We start from the raw sequence: 16,982 nt of genomic DNA, 5'->3' as shown, positions 1-16,982 counted from the left end.
TTGCTGCATACCAAGTTCATGAGTGCGTAGCTCCTGTAGAATGTAGGATGAAAATCTTACTTATGGTATCTACGTGCCTGATTGTGTCAAGTGCTGCATCTGAAAATGGGTCAATTAAGCAGATGAAGCTTTTATGGTCAAGATCAGCTCACAAAATTTAAGTCTGGACGAGCACCTTGTAGATTGGTCCTGCAAGATTCTAGTACTAAGACCTTTAGGCATGGGGGCATATTTGAGCCTAGGGGGGTACTACATTGAAGTTAATGTGTAGTCTTGTACTTTTCTGGGTGATTTGTGGAATGCACTTTACCAAGTTTCTGATCTCTCTCTCTGGGATTCCCCTTAAGTTTCACTCATCCCTTACACCCTTCAAATCCTACTGCCCCTACTTCCCTTTTCTCAACATTGTCACTCTTCAGGACCACGGTGGCCCCAAAATGTACCAAACGTTTCAGAAACGTTTCGAATCCAAAACTCGCGTTTTGGAGCACCTAAAAACCCCCAAATCGTCAAAAACGCACCGAAACATTTGGAATCCAAAACATGCATTTCAGAGCACTTAAAACCCCCCAAATTGGAGTACATATTAGCATGATATCAGCTTTGAAGATTGAGCCTCTTGTCATGATTCATGTATCTTTTTCAGTTCTGAAATATGACCATTGACTCTTGAATCTTCAATGATGTGTTAATTTTTTGATTTAGAAATTGGTAATATGTTTAAAATTTCAAGTTCTATATGTTTCACGACTTTTTTTCAAGTATTGGAGTTCGGGTGGTAATAATCTAGATTGTTTTAATTTTTTTGGGAAAAAATATATATTTAAATACCTCATTGTGCACGAAACATTTTTACAGACGTTTCGGGATGGCCCTGAAACGTTTTCGAAACCCTGAACCCCGTTTTGAAACTTGCCTTTTCGAAACCCCTTGACTGGCATCAAGCTCTTACGTCTCAAGATATGCTATTGAATACTTTTTAAGTTAAAGAAAAACATATTAGATAGCACTTTCTTTTCTGTTATTTCGAATGAGATATGTTTGTAGAGATGATAGTCTCACACAAAAGATAGGTGAATCTGTGAGGAAGTATACGGATCGATTTTGGGCTATTTTGTTGAAGTTTAGAACTTCCATCCTTTGACTCAAAGTGAGCAGCCTCAAAAGGTTTTGAGTCAGTTGTCAAAGAGCACTTAGAAGGAGGTGATGTGTTTTTATGTAGCGGATCTGAAGAAGATGATTGCATTGGTGAATTGTATTGATGATAAGAGAAATGATGGAGGGAGATTTAGATCAGAATGAGATAGGCCTAAGTTTAGGAGGAAGAAAGACAACAATGGGACAAGATTCTTCTAGGAAGGCAAATCACGAGGAGATGATAGAATGGAACATTTAAGCTTCAACACGAAAGTGGTTAGATCAAGAGATTTTGCAAAGGTGTTGCAAGAAGGGCTTGTGCATTCTATGTCATGACAATGCAATTTTTTGGATTGTCTGTTTGAGAAGAATAAGAAATAAAAACAAGCAAAGTATTGTTTCATGTCTTTTGTCTTAAGCTGTAATCTATACTGATCTTAGCAACAATCGAAGTGCTTAGGGAACAAGTATAAATTGTGTATGAGCAAAAGTGATTAATCTAGCTTGTTGCTGAGTTCATTATTCTGAAGCAATCAACCATGGATCTAAGAAGGCGATAACTTTTTGTATTGAGTGTTAGGCTGCCTGATGGATAAAATCACAGTCTGTATTATATGGATAAAACAATTATCTGTTTACACCTTTTGTTTAAGCACAAAGGTGACATTATTTGCATCCTTCCATGCATGGATGACATGCTAGCTTAGTTAAGTTGAGCCTAAATGTTGTGGATCTATGTGAAGGTGAGGAAGAGGCCAAAGATTTCCAAGGGTTGGTTAGGATAGTGATGGATGGAGAACCCATTGCCCCTAGGGCATGCATCTATTGTTCTATGTATGCAACCGCGTCTATGTGGTCCTCTCTGCTTTTGATGCATCAAGTTTCAAAGTCAATTGTAAATTGTAATTGAAACATCATTTTTTAATGGGCACCCATGAAATATTATGGTTACCGAGTGCAAATTTGGTTGTAGCTGTTAAATTATGGAGAATTTAGTTCGAAAATATATAAGTAACAACATTTGCATATTTAGCCAGTGGTTGTCCTCGACATCATCTTTGGAAGTAGTGCAAAATTTGATCCCTGTTTTGAGATTGCGATTGCTGCCATAGGATTTTTTCTTTCTTTTGGTCTTATGGCTGTGTCCTTTCCATGGCTCAAAAGGCCAGCAGATACATTAGAGAGGGCTGTACATACTAGCCTGTGTGTTACGTTAGAAATGTTTGTCTCAGGCTTCAATGCTGCCGCTTTTGCAGGTCATACTTGGGGAGGAGGTTTCAACTTTGAAAATGACTCTCTTTGAGGTCACCAAGCAAATCTGTGATGCCATACAAGCAAGAGCTGAAACAGGTATCCTTAATTGTATGGTCTGGAATTGGTGCTAGAGGCTTAGTGAAGTTATTTGTTTGATTCCCAGGCTATGAACAAGCGCTGATATAGCGGGATGTAGGTGGCAGACCATTTCACTCTAGTATTGTTAACCAGGAAACATCCTGGAAGAGTGTTCTTATTGATTTGTGCTTGCTGAACCAAGAATTTGATGCTTCCTGCTATGCTTGTTTCCATTCCTGGTGCTCTTTTCAGTAATGGGAAGCCATATTTTTTGTATGGGAAAGAAAAAGGGGCTTAGTGGCTTGCTAGTGCTTTTTGTTTGTATCAGTCTTGACATCTATGCTGAGAAGTTTGGAAGCAAAGTCTCTTATAGAAAGAAGAACAGGGGCTCAGGCATCATAAGGCATAAGGCATCATAAGGCAATAAGTCTCCTTTCCTGTCCAATTGGACATAAAAGCAACTGCAACCTGACTAAAATCAGCCAGGTTTTAGCGAACTTTTAAGGTTCTTGTTTGCCACAGTTTTTTTTTGCATCTCTTTTTTTAAATCTTGCACGTCTTTCTGGCGTATAATCAACAAATTAAGGCTATGCATCAATTCTATCCCAAAAAGAAAAGAATCTCCTATTAGAAAATTGAGAAAACGATCCAATAGCAAACTTCCAATATCAACTTGCCATCAAACAAGAATCAACAATTACACACATATTATTCGAAATTCACACAAGAGATTGAGTAGAGAAAATCCAGTCTTTGATGGAGTGTGACTGAGATACACTCCCTATCCAAGCTAATTTCTTTATCCCAACAATGCAAGGCTTCAATTACAATTGTAACACAGATCCTCAGACAGAACCCAAGGTAGACATAGAAATACTATTGCATGAAGTATTACAAGATACAAGTTTAGTGCTAGCCTTCATCATGGCTGAGTCTGCCCCTGCCCTTTAGATAGAAACTCAGTATGAAGACTTTGTATAAATGAATGTTGAAGTATGTGTGGGTGTGTGGATTTGTATGTGTGAGAGCATATGTGTGGATTTACACCCACTGTTGGGTGCTGATGACATCAATGGGGATGTCATAGTAGCTAGTCCTTGCTATGCGTGATGGAGTTTATGGTTTTCAACCTTATGAGTGACTATCATGAGATTGAAAGTGCACTATGTTGTGTTTTTAGAGGATGAGTTTGGGCATGTTCTTGGATTCATCTAGATATATGTTTTTGCCGTATTAGTGGACATGCAAATTTCACCTTGTGAAGTTTTCGTCCATGTTGCGTCTTGCTGGTATTGCAATAATTCTTTCTATCTCAAGTGGTGCATTTCCCTATTAGCTAGATTCAGATGCTCTTCTAGGAGAGACTAAAATGAAATCGTTTAGTCTTCACAAGCAGTTGTAGCTTGAATGAAGAGATTTTGGACTACTTTTTGATTAGCCTTCTCTTAGTGCTAGCCCTTGTCTTGGCTGAGTCTGCCCTTCACCTTCGGAGTGCCAATCCTCAAGCATGTGTGGGTGTGTGGATTTGTATGTGTGAGAGCATATGTTTATACTATGGTCTACACCCATTGTGGGGTGCTAATGACGTCAGTGGGGATGTCATAGTAGCTAGTCCTTGCTATACGTGATGGAGTTTATGGTATTCAACCTTATGAGTGACTATCATGAGATTGAAACTGCGCTATGTTGTGTTTTTAGAGGATGAGTTGGGGCATGTTCTTGGATTCATCTAGATATATGCTTCTGCCATATTAGTGGACATGCAAATTTCACCTTGTGAAGGTTTCGTCCATGTTGCGGCTTGTTGGTATTGCGATAATTCTTTCTATCTCAAGTGGTACGTTGCCCTGTCAGCTACGATGTTGGGAGAGACTAAAATGAAATTGTTTAGTTTTCACAAGTAGTTGTAGCTTGAATGGAGAGATTTTGGACTACTTTTTTATTAGTCTTCTCCTTTAGTGCTAGCCCTCGTCACGGTTGAGTCCCTTCATCTCCGGAGTGTTGACAGAAACTCAGTATAAATGGATGCTCAAGTATGTGTGCGTGTGTGGATTTGTATGTGTGAGAGCATATGTATATATATATGGTCTATACCCACTGCTGGGCACCAATGACGTCAGTGCGGATGTCATTGTAGCTAGTCCTTGCTATGCGTGTGTGAGAAGTGCAGAAAGAAAGAAAGAAAGAAAGTCTATTAACGTCCACTAGAGACCAAAAGGTCTATGGGACAGCAAGAAACCCTCTAGTGCAACTGCTTTAGGGAGGGCGCATGGCAGCTCCCAAGGAGTGCAAAAGAAACCCCCATTTATTTAGAGTACCTACATAATAGTCTGAAAGAGTAATCAGCCATACATTAGTTTAAGACTGAGAGTCTTTTGGTTTTGATTTAACCTCTCTGATTAGGGCTATGCCTTCACGGTAAACTGCCCATTTTCCATCCTTTCTGGCAGCCCTGACTTTAGCTAATTTAGTTGCCTTATTTTTGAGTTGAGTTTGTGTAAGCTCCTCAACTATCCATACTTTGGTACCCTTCAGCTTGTAAGATTGTCGAAGAAGCTTGATTCGCATATCTTTTGACTTCAGTGTAAGGATTGCCTGACCTTCGTAGTGCATAATAGAAGTGGGCCTGGAGTCGTCATCATCCTGCTGCTCATCATCATCCGTCCATTCAATGTTGGGCAAGCTTGCTTTGATCTTTGTCAATATTTCACTATAAGTGTCCTCTTCTTTGTACCAATCTTCTGAAAGTCCCCCTATTCTAATCTTCAGCGCATTATCACATCTAGCTTCGTGTTCTTTAATGTCTGCTTGAATTGTCTGCTTGAATATCAGACTTACTTGCTTTGGTATCCACTTCCACAATCACTTCATTCTTAGCCGTTTGTACTTCAATGTGAACAAGATCTTTGAGTGTAGAGACTAGTTGTGGGTAGGGGAGGAGTCCTTACAAGATTTTACAGCCTCATCAATTACTGCCTGCTTACTAGGCTCTTCGAGTATGTGAAGTCGAGCTTTTACTTTTGCTAGTTCCAATCGTAGCTCTCTCGCTACTTGCTATAGATAAAAAATCTGATCTTGTTGCCCAAGGATGGGTCGTTTGGAGCCTTCTTGTTGATAATTGCGTGTTGATATTTGCGTGCATACGGAGAGGGTGTCATTGTTGCAACTGTAGAGTACTGAGTCTTGATGGAGGTTGAAGGAGTTGAGGGGGACTTGGAGGAGAGGATAGGCCAGTCCATATTTGGCTGTCTGTAGAACCCCCTAGCTGAACCTAACCCCCAGGTTGGGTTGGGGGTTTAGCCCAACTCGGGGTTAGGGTTAGGGTTAGGGTTAAGACTAACTCGGGATTAGGGTTAGGCTAGGGTTGGAGGGGGGGGTTTGTTGTTGACGACGGGATTGGAGGGTTTGTTGGTGACGACGGGCTAGGGGGAGCCGGCGGTTGGCGGTTGTTGGGGGCTGTTGACTTTTGGCGGCTGTTGGTTGCTGGCAGCGGCTTTGGTAGCTGGTTAGCTAGATTAGCTAGGTAGATAGATAGGTTAGATTAGATAGGATTAGATAGGTTAGGCGGGGCAGGCGGCGGTTGAGACAAACGATGGACGGGCTGAGCGGCGACAACGACGAGCGACGAATGGGGAACGGGGGAGGCTGAGTGATGGATGGGAGAGGCTGAGCGACGAACGAGGAACGGGGGAGGCTGGGCGACGAGAGAGAGAGAGAGAGAGAGAGAGAGAGAGAGAGAGAGAGCACGCCTCACACACACCACTTTGAGAAGGAGAGAAAGGCACACAAGAACTGCAAGTGATCTCTGGAAAAAGCCCCGCTACAACTGGGGGAAAACCTCTGCACAACAGGCTGCTCGAGAGCTCCCCTGGACAGCTGAACAACCTCATCAATTGGAAGCACAAAGGGGTGGATGAACTGCTCCAAAACCCTGCCCTAGAACTGCTCTACAGGGCTGGCAATGCTGCTCCAGAACTGCTCAACAGGCTGCTCGAGAGCTCCTCTGGACAGCTCAACAACCTCATCAACTGGAAGCACAAAGGGGTGGATGAACTGCTCCAAAACCCTGCCCTAGAACTGCTCTACAGGGCTGGCAATGCTGCTCCAGAACTGCTCAACTGAGCTGGCTATGCTGCTCCACTAGATGATAAAATGAGGGCTGAGGGGGGGCCTATATCTAGCCCCCCAGCCCCTCCCTAGTTGGGTAGGGCAGGCTGGCCGACCCAACAGGCCTATATGGCCGACTCCCTCCAGCCTACAAAGGGGCTGCATACAGCCCTGAATAGAGGCATCCCTCTGAGCCTAGACAGGCCCTTCTCTCTCTGGGTGATGTTAGGAGATGCTGACCTCTAATAGCATGATGGAGTTTATGGTCAACCTTATGAGTGACTATCATGAGATTGAAACTGCACTATGTTGTGTTTTTAGAGGAGGAGTTTGGGCACATTCCTGGATTTATCTAGATATATACTTTTCCCCATTGAGGAATATGGAATATGAGAACTTAAATACCCACAGAAAAGTAGCTATTGGTTGTTTTCCAAAATCTCATGTAGAGCCCAATCTCAGCAATTATAGAAATGAATCTAACTTGCACAAAACTCTTAAAGCTTAGATAAAATAGGTTAGAAATGGGTAAAATTAACTCCAGGTGTGCTTATAGGTGAAAATGAAATTTAGAAATGAGAAAATAGACTGAAATAAATTCGCAAATCAAGAACTAGAAGATTCTGTGAATCGCAATTACCATTTGGCCCAGCCTAGAGCTTGAAATTAAATCGAGTTTAGGCTTTTTTAAAATTCAGATCCTAAATTTAATATTTAATTAGCTATTAGAAGCTATTATAATAGCTAAATATGTACGATGGGATATATTCTAGTCTGACAAAGGTATATTATAAGCTATTATAATTAATTAATTAATTAGTCTAATACTTAATTATGGCTTTTAATAATTTTAGTCCCATAACGCCTTTACCACATGCATAGTGAATTCAACCAATGGGCCTAGAACAAATACCAACTTGGACTTGCAAGGCTTATAAATTGACGTAGATAACTCCAAATTTACCCAAACTGAAATCGTCTATTAGAACTGAATGTGTCCTACTTAATGTGAATGCGAGTGATCATGGTGCTAATCTTGACTCTCCAAGATTTTAGGTTCTGAAGATCACATCCGCCTCATGGTTAAAGTGTTATTATCTTGGTCTGCCCTTAGTAAGCCTTGCATCACCCAAAGTCAGTCTGAATGTGTTATGGATAAACCATGGGTACTATAGACCTGGTGATCTGATAGAAATAGTCAAACAACTCGTAACTTCACTGATGTGAAGTCCATCCCATGCACTCAACATCTTCTTACTAGATGTGTGTGGATACTAAAGATTTATCACCATATTGTGGATGGCATAAATAAGACCGTACTTGAAGACGGTAAGAAATAGACCATGTTGAAGATGGTAGAGCCATACTAGAGATGACAAGATCACACTAAAGGTGATATGGTCACACTGAAGGTGTAGTGAAGATAGCATGCATGGTGATATGCTAATAGCAGAAAGGTTTATTGTTGTGGTATGGAGGCAAAGTAAGAGAGAATGTATTCGAAGAAAAATTCATGCAAACTAGTGGAGGAACATAATGAACAGACATGCATGCCAAAAAGTGTTATAATAGTGGCAATGAGGTCCACTCTCTTTTCACACCCCTCATATGCATAATGATGAGAGGGAAAGTTGAAGTCAGTGTAGAGGAAGTGACGTAGGAAGCATGCATGCATAATGAGAACCATCAAGCCAACCTGGTGGAGGAAACAAAGAAAAGATGCATGAAAATTTTGTTTTGATCACACTGAAGGATCAACCAAATATGGAGGGATCTACTTTGACAACAAAGGGAGATTTTTGGTACTGGATTTGCATATTGCAAAGCATATGGCATATAGAAGAGGAGTGAATGCGGAAGGTAGAAAATTTAGGCAATGCTATAGAGAAAGTGAGGGTTTTGTAAGAAAACCTAAGACGAAACAGCACATGTACAGCTCTAATATTTTTATTGACTCCTTAAGCTAGAGGGTACTGATTTCGAATCGTAATCCGACCCCAATACTAAGCGCTGGGGGATCCTAAACGCGAGCTTCACGTGTCTCAATGCCAGTACCACTGGTATTGGACACACAGTGATTAAAAAATTAGTGAATGAGGGCATTATCTACTCAATACTACAGCTTGACCGTGAATATTGCAGGTCATTAGAGGTATAACTTGAAGGTTCCCAGGCCAGAAGATTAGACACCGAGAGGTCCACTATGCTGGTGTATCTTTTTGGTGCACCAAAAAGGCTCTGTAGTAACGAACTCAACAAATTGAGGCACCTGATTGATGAGGCTTGGTGGCCTGGGTGCAGGAGGACAAAATACATAAGATAATATTTTGGGTGAGTGGGATAAACCCTTATGTTCCTTCTCTGTTTTCTCAGCTATATTTAATACTTGTGTGCCACCTCAGCATGATCCATTTCGACAGATACTTAAGCTTGATATGCAACGTGCCACTGGTCAAATCTCTTCTTAAGATTAGTCTCAACACTCGTTGCTACATTTATAGTGATCGTATCCTCCAAGAATGTGTGGACACATGTCTCTGCAGTTTAACTCTGGTTATAGTTGAAGTATGCATCTAAATTTACCTGGAAGGCTGTGTATCAGGCAGCAAAAGAGTGTATCTTTGTTGATAACACATTAACTGTAACAGAAAGTGAGTTCCTAGCTGCTCATGTCCTCTTGCTTTCAACTAGTATTGTGCATGTGCTTTTTCAGCCAAATTTTCAAGCATTCCTACCTCAGTTGTTCAATCTTGACTTCAGAGATTGCGACCTAGATGAAAATGCAGACTAATCTTTAGCCTTCATCACGATCAAGGCTTTCTTTCATCTCTCGCTTTTGCGAGACCTTTCCATGATTTTATGCTCATGTGTGTCATATTGGGACTGATGAAAGTGGTAGGGATGCCATAGTACCTACCCCTTGCCATGCCTGACGACATTTAAATTTTATAGTTGCTACCACTATATGGGCCATTGATAGTTGCTACCATGTGGGCCAAAAAGTTAAAAACTGCACTTTTTGTGTGTTCTTAAGTGATGAGGTGAGCGTGTTCCCGGATATTTGGAGAAGTTAATGTTCAAGCCAGAGTAATTCCTTGATATTCTATTTACAGATAAGTACCATGGCGTTATTCTCCTACCTGAAGGTCTTATAGAGAGCATTCCTGAAGTATATGCCCTTTTAGAGGTATGCATCCTTTGAGAAGACAATTGAAATTTGATAATAAGGTCAATGGTGTCAGTGTAGACCGGTGCCTGCACATGGATATTGTAATGTTCTGAGGTGATGAGTGGAGCTGTGGCATATTTTGTGCAGGAGATTCATGGTCATCTGAAGCAGGGGGTTAGCGTCCAGGAAATCCCATCTCAGCTTTCACCATGGGCATCTGCATTGTTTGAATTCTTGCCTCCATTCATTCGAACTCAGGTACACTGATAAGCGTGTGAAGCTGCTGCCTCTGTTTTCCTACAATTCTGAGAAAATGCCTGTTTTCAGCAAGAAACTAAAGAAAGTTCTGGTTGAAAGTGTTGTGGAAGGATGTTTGCAACACTAGCTTTACACTTCATTGTTCTCTTGACCGCAGTTTCTTCTTGAAAAGGAATCAGATGACTCTGTTCAGTTGTCCCAGGTATAATACTCATTCTATGGAGGACAATATTTGCATTTCAATATCCGCCACCTCCTTCTGAGCTTCTGTTTTGTTAATGAGCAGATTGAGACAGAGAAGTTGTTCGCACAGTTGGTAGAGACAGAGATGACGAGGAGAACGGTGCTATCCCCAACTCTAGTTTGAGCACAAGATCTTTTGAATATCTAATAGACAATCGAAAAGCATCAAGCACTTTTCTCTTTCTCTTCATCTAACATTTGTCCATCTTTGCTTTTGAATTGCAAATATGGTTGCTCACAAAGCTCTTTACTTTTGAAACCTCAGAAACTTGGGACATACACAGGGAAGAAATTCAATGGCATTTGTCATTTCTTTGGTTATCAAGCGAGGGGATCTTTACCATCTAACTTTGACTGTGATTATGCCTATGTAAGTATAACACCATCATTGGAGTCGTTATGGTTGAAACTGGATGCATTTTTTAGTGGATGAAGACATGAAACTGCATAACAATCAGGTTAAAGGCAAGAGAATAGGAATGCATGGATGGTTTCATGATATATGCATTTTGGTTCTTAATGAATGGGAAAAAGCACCCACACTTCTGCTCCCATCACAGTTGCAATGATACTGGCTAGCATAGTTGCAACTAAACGCATTTGCATGCTGAAGGAAACATTTTCTAAAAACACCTCAAAATGTGTCACCTCTTCCAGATGTGTGCCACCACTTTGTCTACCTGGGTATTGGCTCAAGAAATATGGTTGTTGGGATTCCTTGCTCAGTAAAGAAGATGTCATATCTTTACTTATTTTGGGGGATGCTGACTACGCTGCATCTATGACTTCCCCTCTTGAAGGGTATCTTTAGAGGCGATTGGCCTCTCAGCTTTGAAACTAGTGAGTGCTTGATGTCCTCCATCCATCTCGATTGCTAGGACCTGCTCTTGAGTTCTTCCCAAGTATCATGTCTTAAGCTTAACAAGGGTGGATGGGAGCTTGGACACGGGAGGAGATTAAAACAGTATGTATGATCATATTTCCCTTCTATGGTGGTAGGGTTTCCTTATAGCTGGGCTCAAGGTACTCCTCGAACGATACCTGAGGATCATTTATACCTATATGGAGACCTTGCCCAGTAGGGGTCCCTCTAAACATGCTCATGACATCCTTGACAGGCTGACCTCCGCCCATGTCTTTGTCTAATTGTGACTGTGAGTTCAAGGCTATCCTGCTATGGAGCGTACTTTGGTTCTTGATGAGTGACGCCACACATTTAATTGAGCATCAACACAAGGAGGCACTCCATCCACGTATCTGCAAGATCTCTAGAGCGGTGAGCTCAAGATGTCATTGTTTCAATTGTGCTTGGGATTATAGAATGATTTGATATCTTTTCTTCTTACTTTAAAAAAAGGCATACACTAGAAGTTTGTAGGCTCGCTCCTATAGGTGACGTACTTGAGTAGTGGACCTTGGATGTCTTTTGGATTCTGAATTGCCCTTGCCCAGGGAGAGAATAAATTGAAATCGGAGAGTCTTCACAAGCATTGTAGATTGAATGAAGAGATTTTGGACACTTTTTGATTAGCTTGCTCCTTTAGTGCTAGCCTTCATCATGGTTGAGTCTGCCCTTCACCTCTAGAGTGCCGACAGAAACTCAGTACGAAGACTTTGTATAAATGGATGCTCAAGTATGTGAGGCTGTGTGGATTTGTATATTTGAGAGCGTATGTTTAAACTATGGTCTACACCACTGTTGGGTGCTGATGACGTCAATGGGGATGTTAGTTCTGCTATGCGTGATGGAGTTTATGGTTTTCAAACTTGTGAGTGACTATCATGAGATTGAAGTTGTGTTTTTAGAGGATGAGTTTGGGCATGTTCCTGGATTCATCTAGATATATGCCCTTGCCCAGGGATTGGATTTGGCCTTGAACAGCCTGCTTCGTGTATGTGTCGGTGGCCTCTCCGGAGTTGACATCAAGCTTGCCTTTGCTCTGATTGTGTTGTTTTAGCAAACGACCATCACTTGAGGCACTTGTCTGTGGATGGTACTTTTCATGCCAACACATCGTAAAGTATCACACACTTGCAGGATTCTTGGATGTAACAAGTGGCTCTAGCTAGAGGGTCCGTCCAATACCTACACTGTGGAAATTTGGTGAGGTCTCATGCAGTGTCCCATCCTCTGCCCATTTGCAGTGTTGAGCAATAGCCTTAGGCTCTCTCTTTATGCCTCTGAAATGGTTGGGTATCCACCCTCCACATTACATTTTAGACGATTTCAATGTATCAAGGGATTTTTTATGTTTGGATTGTAAACCCCCTTATCCATGGCTGGATATACCTCATCTCAAGGTGGGAGAGAGCCTGCGTTTGCTAGTGGCAACCAACTACCCTTTTTGATATCTCATATAAGATCTTAGTCAGGGTCTATATTTCACCCACAATACGAAGACTGATTTATTTAAGGTGTAGGTGCTAGGACCTTGGACAAAAAGCTTTAACTTTTTGGGAGGTGACTGATTGGGTATGCACAGTCTTACTTTTCCGGCCACTCACTGTCATTTGTTTGGATTTTTAAGAAGGCCCATGATAGGGTGGATTGTGTATTCATAGAGGGCAGCATGAGCAACCTTGGCTTATTGAAACGTTGGATTACAAACTTTCAGCTCTATTTTTAGGCAATATGACTCCGCTTGTCATGGGGACACACAGGTTAGCCCTTTTCCCCTCTTGTAATTGGTTTGTCAGTACTTGAGGCTTGGAAATAACCATTTAGGAGAGTATGTACCTTACGTGGTTGTTACTTCCACTAAAAATGACATTTCATCTATGGGCGTCGCATCAGCTTACTCCTAGCAATTGGCAAGCACATCCTTGTGACCTGAAGTAATAAATCAGAGTCTCTGCCACAAAAAGGAAAAGGAAGGGAGGCAGGGATTAAAGGGAACAAGTTGGTTGGTTTCCTCATAGATGCAGAGGGTTTTCTTTTTGTTTCAAGTGGATCCCTTGTGGCTCAGGTGACGCGGATTTAACATCTTAGTGAGTAGCAAGTGGTCCTCGTATTGGAGAGTTATTGCCGAAGTTTCTATGTTGGAGCTCTACTAAATCTCACTTGTAGGGAGAGCTTTGGTGGTAGTGAATAAGGTTTTGTTAGCCACTATCTGATAGATAGCCCTCATGGTTTTGATAGCCATCACTTAGTACATCGTGTCTTCTTGGTGCTTTCATGGGGAATGCATAGACCAGCTCCGGCGATTGGCCCACTACTCCCGTGTTTTGGTTTGAATGACAATGGTGACACTCGAGCTGGAGTTGCTTGGCAGAGATTTGGGGAGGATTGGATATTATAAAACCGGCAATGCAAAACCAATGCTTGCTAGGCAAGCTTGTCATTTGGGGCCTTACCCTAGGCTCTAATAAGTCTAGAAAGCTTTTGTGGTAGCCTGACCTCCTCAGTAGCACCCCCACTCTGGAAGGCTTGGCAGACAATGATCCTCCCTCAGATTGAGGGAGGATTGGGCATTATTGATTCAGAAATGTGTCTTGCTGCTGTTGCATTGAGGTGTCCTTTGGAACGCCCTAGGCATGGGAGGGTTTGGCAGCCCTCGCATAGATGACTTTTGAGATGCCCTCCCCATCCCAGCGGGCTCTTCCCCCTCAGTTTCTGGCTGCCCCAAAAGAGGAAATGATCCTGAGTTTGATGAGGGTGTGGAAGCTTCCCACAGGTTTATCTGAGACCAGCTCATTATATAGGGAGAAGCAACCAATGGTATGGCGTATGGAGGTATGTAACTCGAAAGGGAAGATGGTGGTGTAGTGGGATGGGACAATTGCCCAGCCAGTTCTAAGGTCCTGGAGCAGGAATGCACACTTACCCCGGAGGACAGATGACTGTCACATGTGAGAGGAGTCTGTTGATGGAGCAGAGATTTGATAGAGCCACCACTTAGAGGCTTGGTGGGACAAGGCCACACTAGTGATGAGCCCCACGCTTGCTGTAGGGATAATTTTCATGAGTAGGTGTCCCTTTGAGAGAGATAAAACCAGCACGGTAGCCTCCTGTTGTTTGGATGGTGGGTAGTGTAGCATGTCAACCAGAGCGCCCCCTTTCAGCAGCAGCTCCTTACATTTGATCTTATTTGGAGGAGACACCTTGGCAGAGGGTCAGAATGATCCGTTGAGAGGGAAAGTCCTACTCTGGTGGTTAGTGTTACAGTGCGGCGCCTTTGGGTTGATTGTTGCAGCCTAGTGATGGATGGACTGCGGACCCAACTTTCTAAGTCCCCGAGACTGGTTGTTAGTGTTGCTCCAGGGTTTACCTTAGGCAGTGAGCTGGGACTCTGATATGCTGACCGCGAACAGCTGGTCTTTCGTTTTACCCAGTGCCTTTGTAATTAGCTGATCAATGCAAGCATAATATAAGATGTTCTTTTTCCTATAGCCTTAGACAAGCATCTCTTTCATAGAGAAAGAGAAAAACACATCTACAAGTAAAAGATGCATGTCATGTTGAACCCTGCTCCTGTTAGGAACTCTACTTTTTTGACTTCTAGAATATTTTGAAGGTGCGCGGCTGTGAAATGCATTTTCGGAGATGCACAAGATTTCTTGAAGATGGATGGCTAAGATAAAAAAAGCTTGACACACAATGGATTGGCAAATGCTGCTCAATATTAGTTGAAGGCTTTAGGTCAAATATTCTACCATCTTGTAGGAGCAGGCTTGAGTGGATATATGGCTATCATAATGGTTAAATGAAAAACTGACAGGCTAAGGCTGTATGAGATAGGCGTCTGAAGTGCACTATACCAGCTAGGAGCTGACGATTTATTTTTTTTGTGCTTGAAGGCTTTGGGTCAAATATGCTACCATCTTGTAGGAGCAGGCCTGAATGGATACATGGCGACCATAACAAACCTCAAGCAGGATGTCTCACAGTGGCGCTGTGGAGCTGCCCCCATTGCGGTACATCTTGTCAGACATTTTTGACATCTCTCTTTTAGTGAGTTGTTGAGAATTTTCAAACGGGGTATCATGGCATGTATTTTCTTGATTAGAGATTCTCTTTCCAAGTATTAGATCTTTCTTGCAGGCTATGATGACTGTCAAGAGGTGGTTGAGGGGACCAGGAGTCTCTCAGATTGGGAAGCCTGCTGTTCATCCTGCAAAGGTGGATCTCAAGGGGAAGCCTTACGAGTATGATTCTTTTAAGCACATATTGACCATATTTCCTCACAGATATTGTGCTTTGATGCTTTGTTGCAGATTTCTTGAAGAAGAATGGGGTCCTTTCTGATAGAGGCTTTCAATTCTTAAAGAAATGTGAAAGAATCATGTTATATAAATCTGAAGCCCCATAAACTTTTTAATGTTGCAGAACAATGACTCAGAATGCAAGCTCTTGGCTTTTGGAGGATTTCTATAGGAATCCAGGGCCTATTCAGTATAGTGGTCCTGGTGCCGATTTGAAAACTGTGACACTGTCAGTTCAAGATCAGGACTATATAGGTCGAATTCAAGAGTTGTGGTCGTACTTGGAAAAGGTGATTAAAACCCTGACCGAGTTGGAATGTTGTGTAGCTTTCATCTGGTTGAGGTCCATTCTATACAACCTTCTAAGCCTGACCAATTGAAGTTCCTTCGACGAATTTCTAAAGAGTATTTTTGCACTTGTTGAATGCAGGTTAAAAAGATAGTTCAGCCTGGGTGCCCTGAAGAAGTTCTGAAAGCTGCATTGAGCTCCATGGGCTCTGTTATAGAGGTTCTTTCAGTCCTGTCTACTCCAGCACATCGTGGAGCAACACCTTTTTGATAGCACTACTAACTTGGGGAATGCAATTGGCACCTCCTGCTATTTTTTAGGAGTACAGTGTGTCAACTGAGATTCCACTTTTGATTTCAGTTTTACACTTGTCTGGAAAGATAAGCAATTACAGATGTGTTGCGTACAGCTGGAAATGTTATGAAGCAGGCACATTCTAACAGGAGCAAGTTTTTTTGACGGAATTTGTGGCCTTTTGGTATGCGGATCCCAATATTGCCATGTCAAAAATAAGGTTTATCCAGATCCCTATGGAGAAAAACAAAACTCCATAGTGTGGCAATTGCAGTTTCGGAAAGTGTGTACACAAGGATCTCAATCGACAGCAAGTCACAAGCAAAGGAATGGCATGCAGTTGGCTCTCTTGATTCAACCCTTGTATATTTTTTCTAATGAGCTTCTTGATGACTTGACCATTAAAATAATAGATCTTCTTTTACTATAGACATTTTTCTTAAATTGAATATTTATGTATTAACACTTGATATGGTAATAACTTGCATGCAAATTCATTGATCTAGTGCACGTGCATGTAAATGTGGGTTGATTCATCAGTGTGCATACTTTTATGTGTCAATTGATTTGTGGATGTGTGCTTAATACGTTAGTTAAAGAATATCTAACGTGTGCAAAAATACTCAACACATGCATGAAGCATATGAAAACTACATGAATCCCAATAAAATGTACAGAGATAGAAGGGTCCTCAAGGGAGGCTGCATCTGAAAACAAATGCGCCGTTGCAGCAAAGATAAGTTTTTCAAGAAGAAATAGAAGCTTGGCTGTCTCAAAATTCAAATAGTTAGCTCTGCCATCGAATATTATATACATTACAAAAGTATTTAATGTAGCACAAAAGGAATGACTATTGAAAAATTAGTCTTTCCTTTTCCTTTTGGGTATTCTATTCTCTGTCATACAAAAACAGAATTTAGACTCTTCATAGGAATTCTTCATAATAATAAT

The 16,982-nt window shown here is 41.7% G+C and overlaps 1 protein-coding gene across 2 annotated transcripts in view; it reads left to right on the top strand.

The window, feature by feature from the left end:
• The window catches only part of LOC147886373 (pyrophosphate--fructose 6-phosphate 1-phosphotransferase subunit alpha-like), a 37,745-nt gene extending 21,236 nt beyond the window's left edge, over nucleotides 1-16,509 (top strand). For both annotated transcript variants that reach the window (XM_087395125.1, XM_087395126.1), the window contains exons 11-20: nucleotides 2,394-2,487; nucleotides 9,690-9,763; nucleotides 9,893-10,003; nucleotides 10,161-10,205; nucleotides 10,290-10,346; nucleotides 10,512-10,616; nucleotides 15,044-15,160; nucleotides 15,288-15,391; nucleotides 15,573-15,738; nucleotides 15,879-16,509. In XM_087395125.1, coding sequence (XP_087251251.1) covers nucleotides 2,394-2,487; nucleotides 9,690-9,763; nucleotides 9,893-10,003; nucleotides 10,161-10,205; nucleotides 10,290-10,346; nucleotides 10,512-10,616; nucleotides 15,044-15,160; nucleotides 15,288-15,391; nucleotides 15,573-15,738; nucleotides 15,879-16,007 — 1,002 coding nt within the window. In that variant the 3' untranslated portion in view covers nucleotides 16,008-16,509. The remainder of the gene's footprint in view (nucleotides 1-2,393; nucleotides 2,488-9,689; nucleotides 9,764-9,892; nucleotides 10,004-10,160; nucleotides 10,206-10,289; nucleotides 10,347-10,511; nucleotides 10,617-15,043; nucleotides 15,161-15,287; nucleotides 15,392-15,572; nucleotides 15,739-15,878) is intronic.
• Nucleotides 16,510-16,982: the final 473 nt, after the last annotated feature.

The sequence above is a fragment of the Dipteris shenzhenensis genome, chromosome 24 (genome assembly GCF_047967505.1).
Source record: "Dipteris shenzhenensis isolate YYH24624 ecotype China chromosome 24, Dip_SZ_1.0, whole genome shotgun sequence".
Classification (NCBI taxonomy): Eukaryota; Viridiplantae; Streptophyta; class Polypodiopsida; order Gleicheniales; family Dipteridaceae; genus Dipteris; species Dipteris shenzhenensis.
Note: the sequence above shows the minus strand (reverse complement) of the source record. Positions and strands in the feature narration are given on the sequence as shown.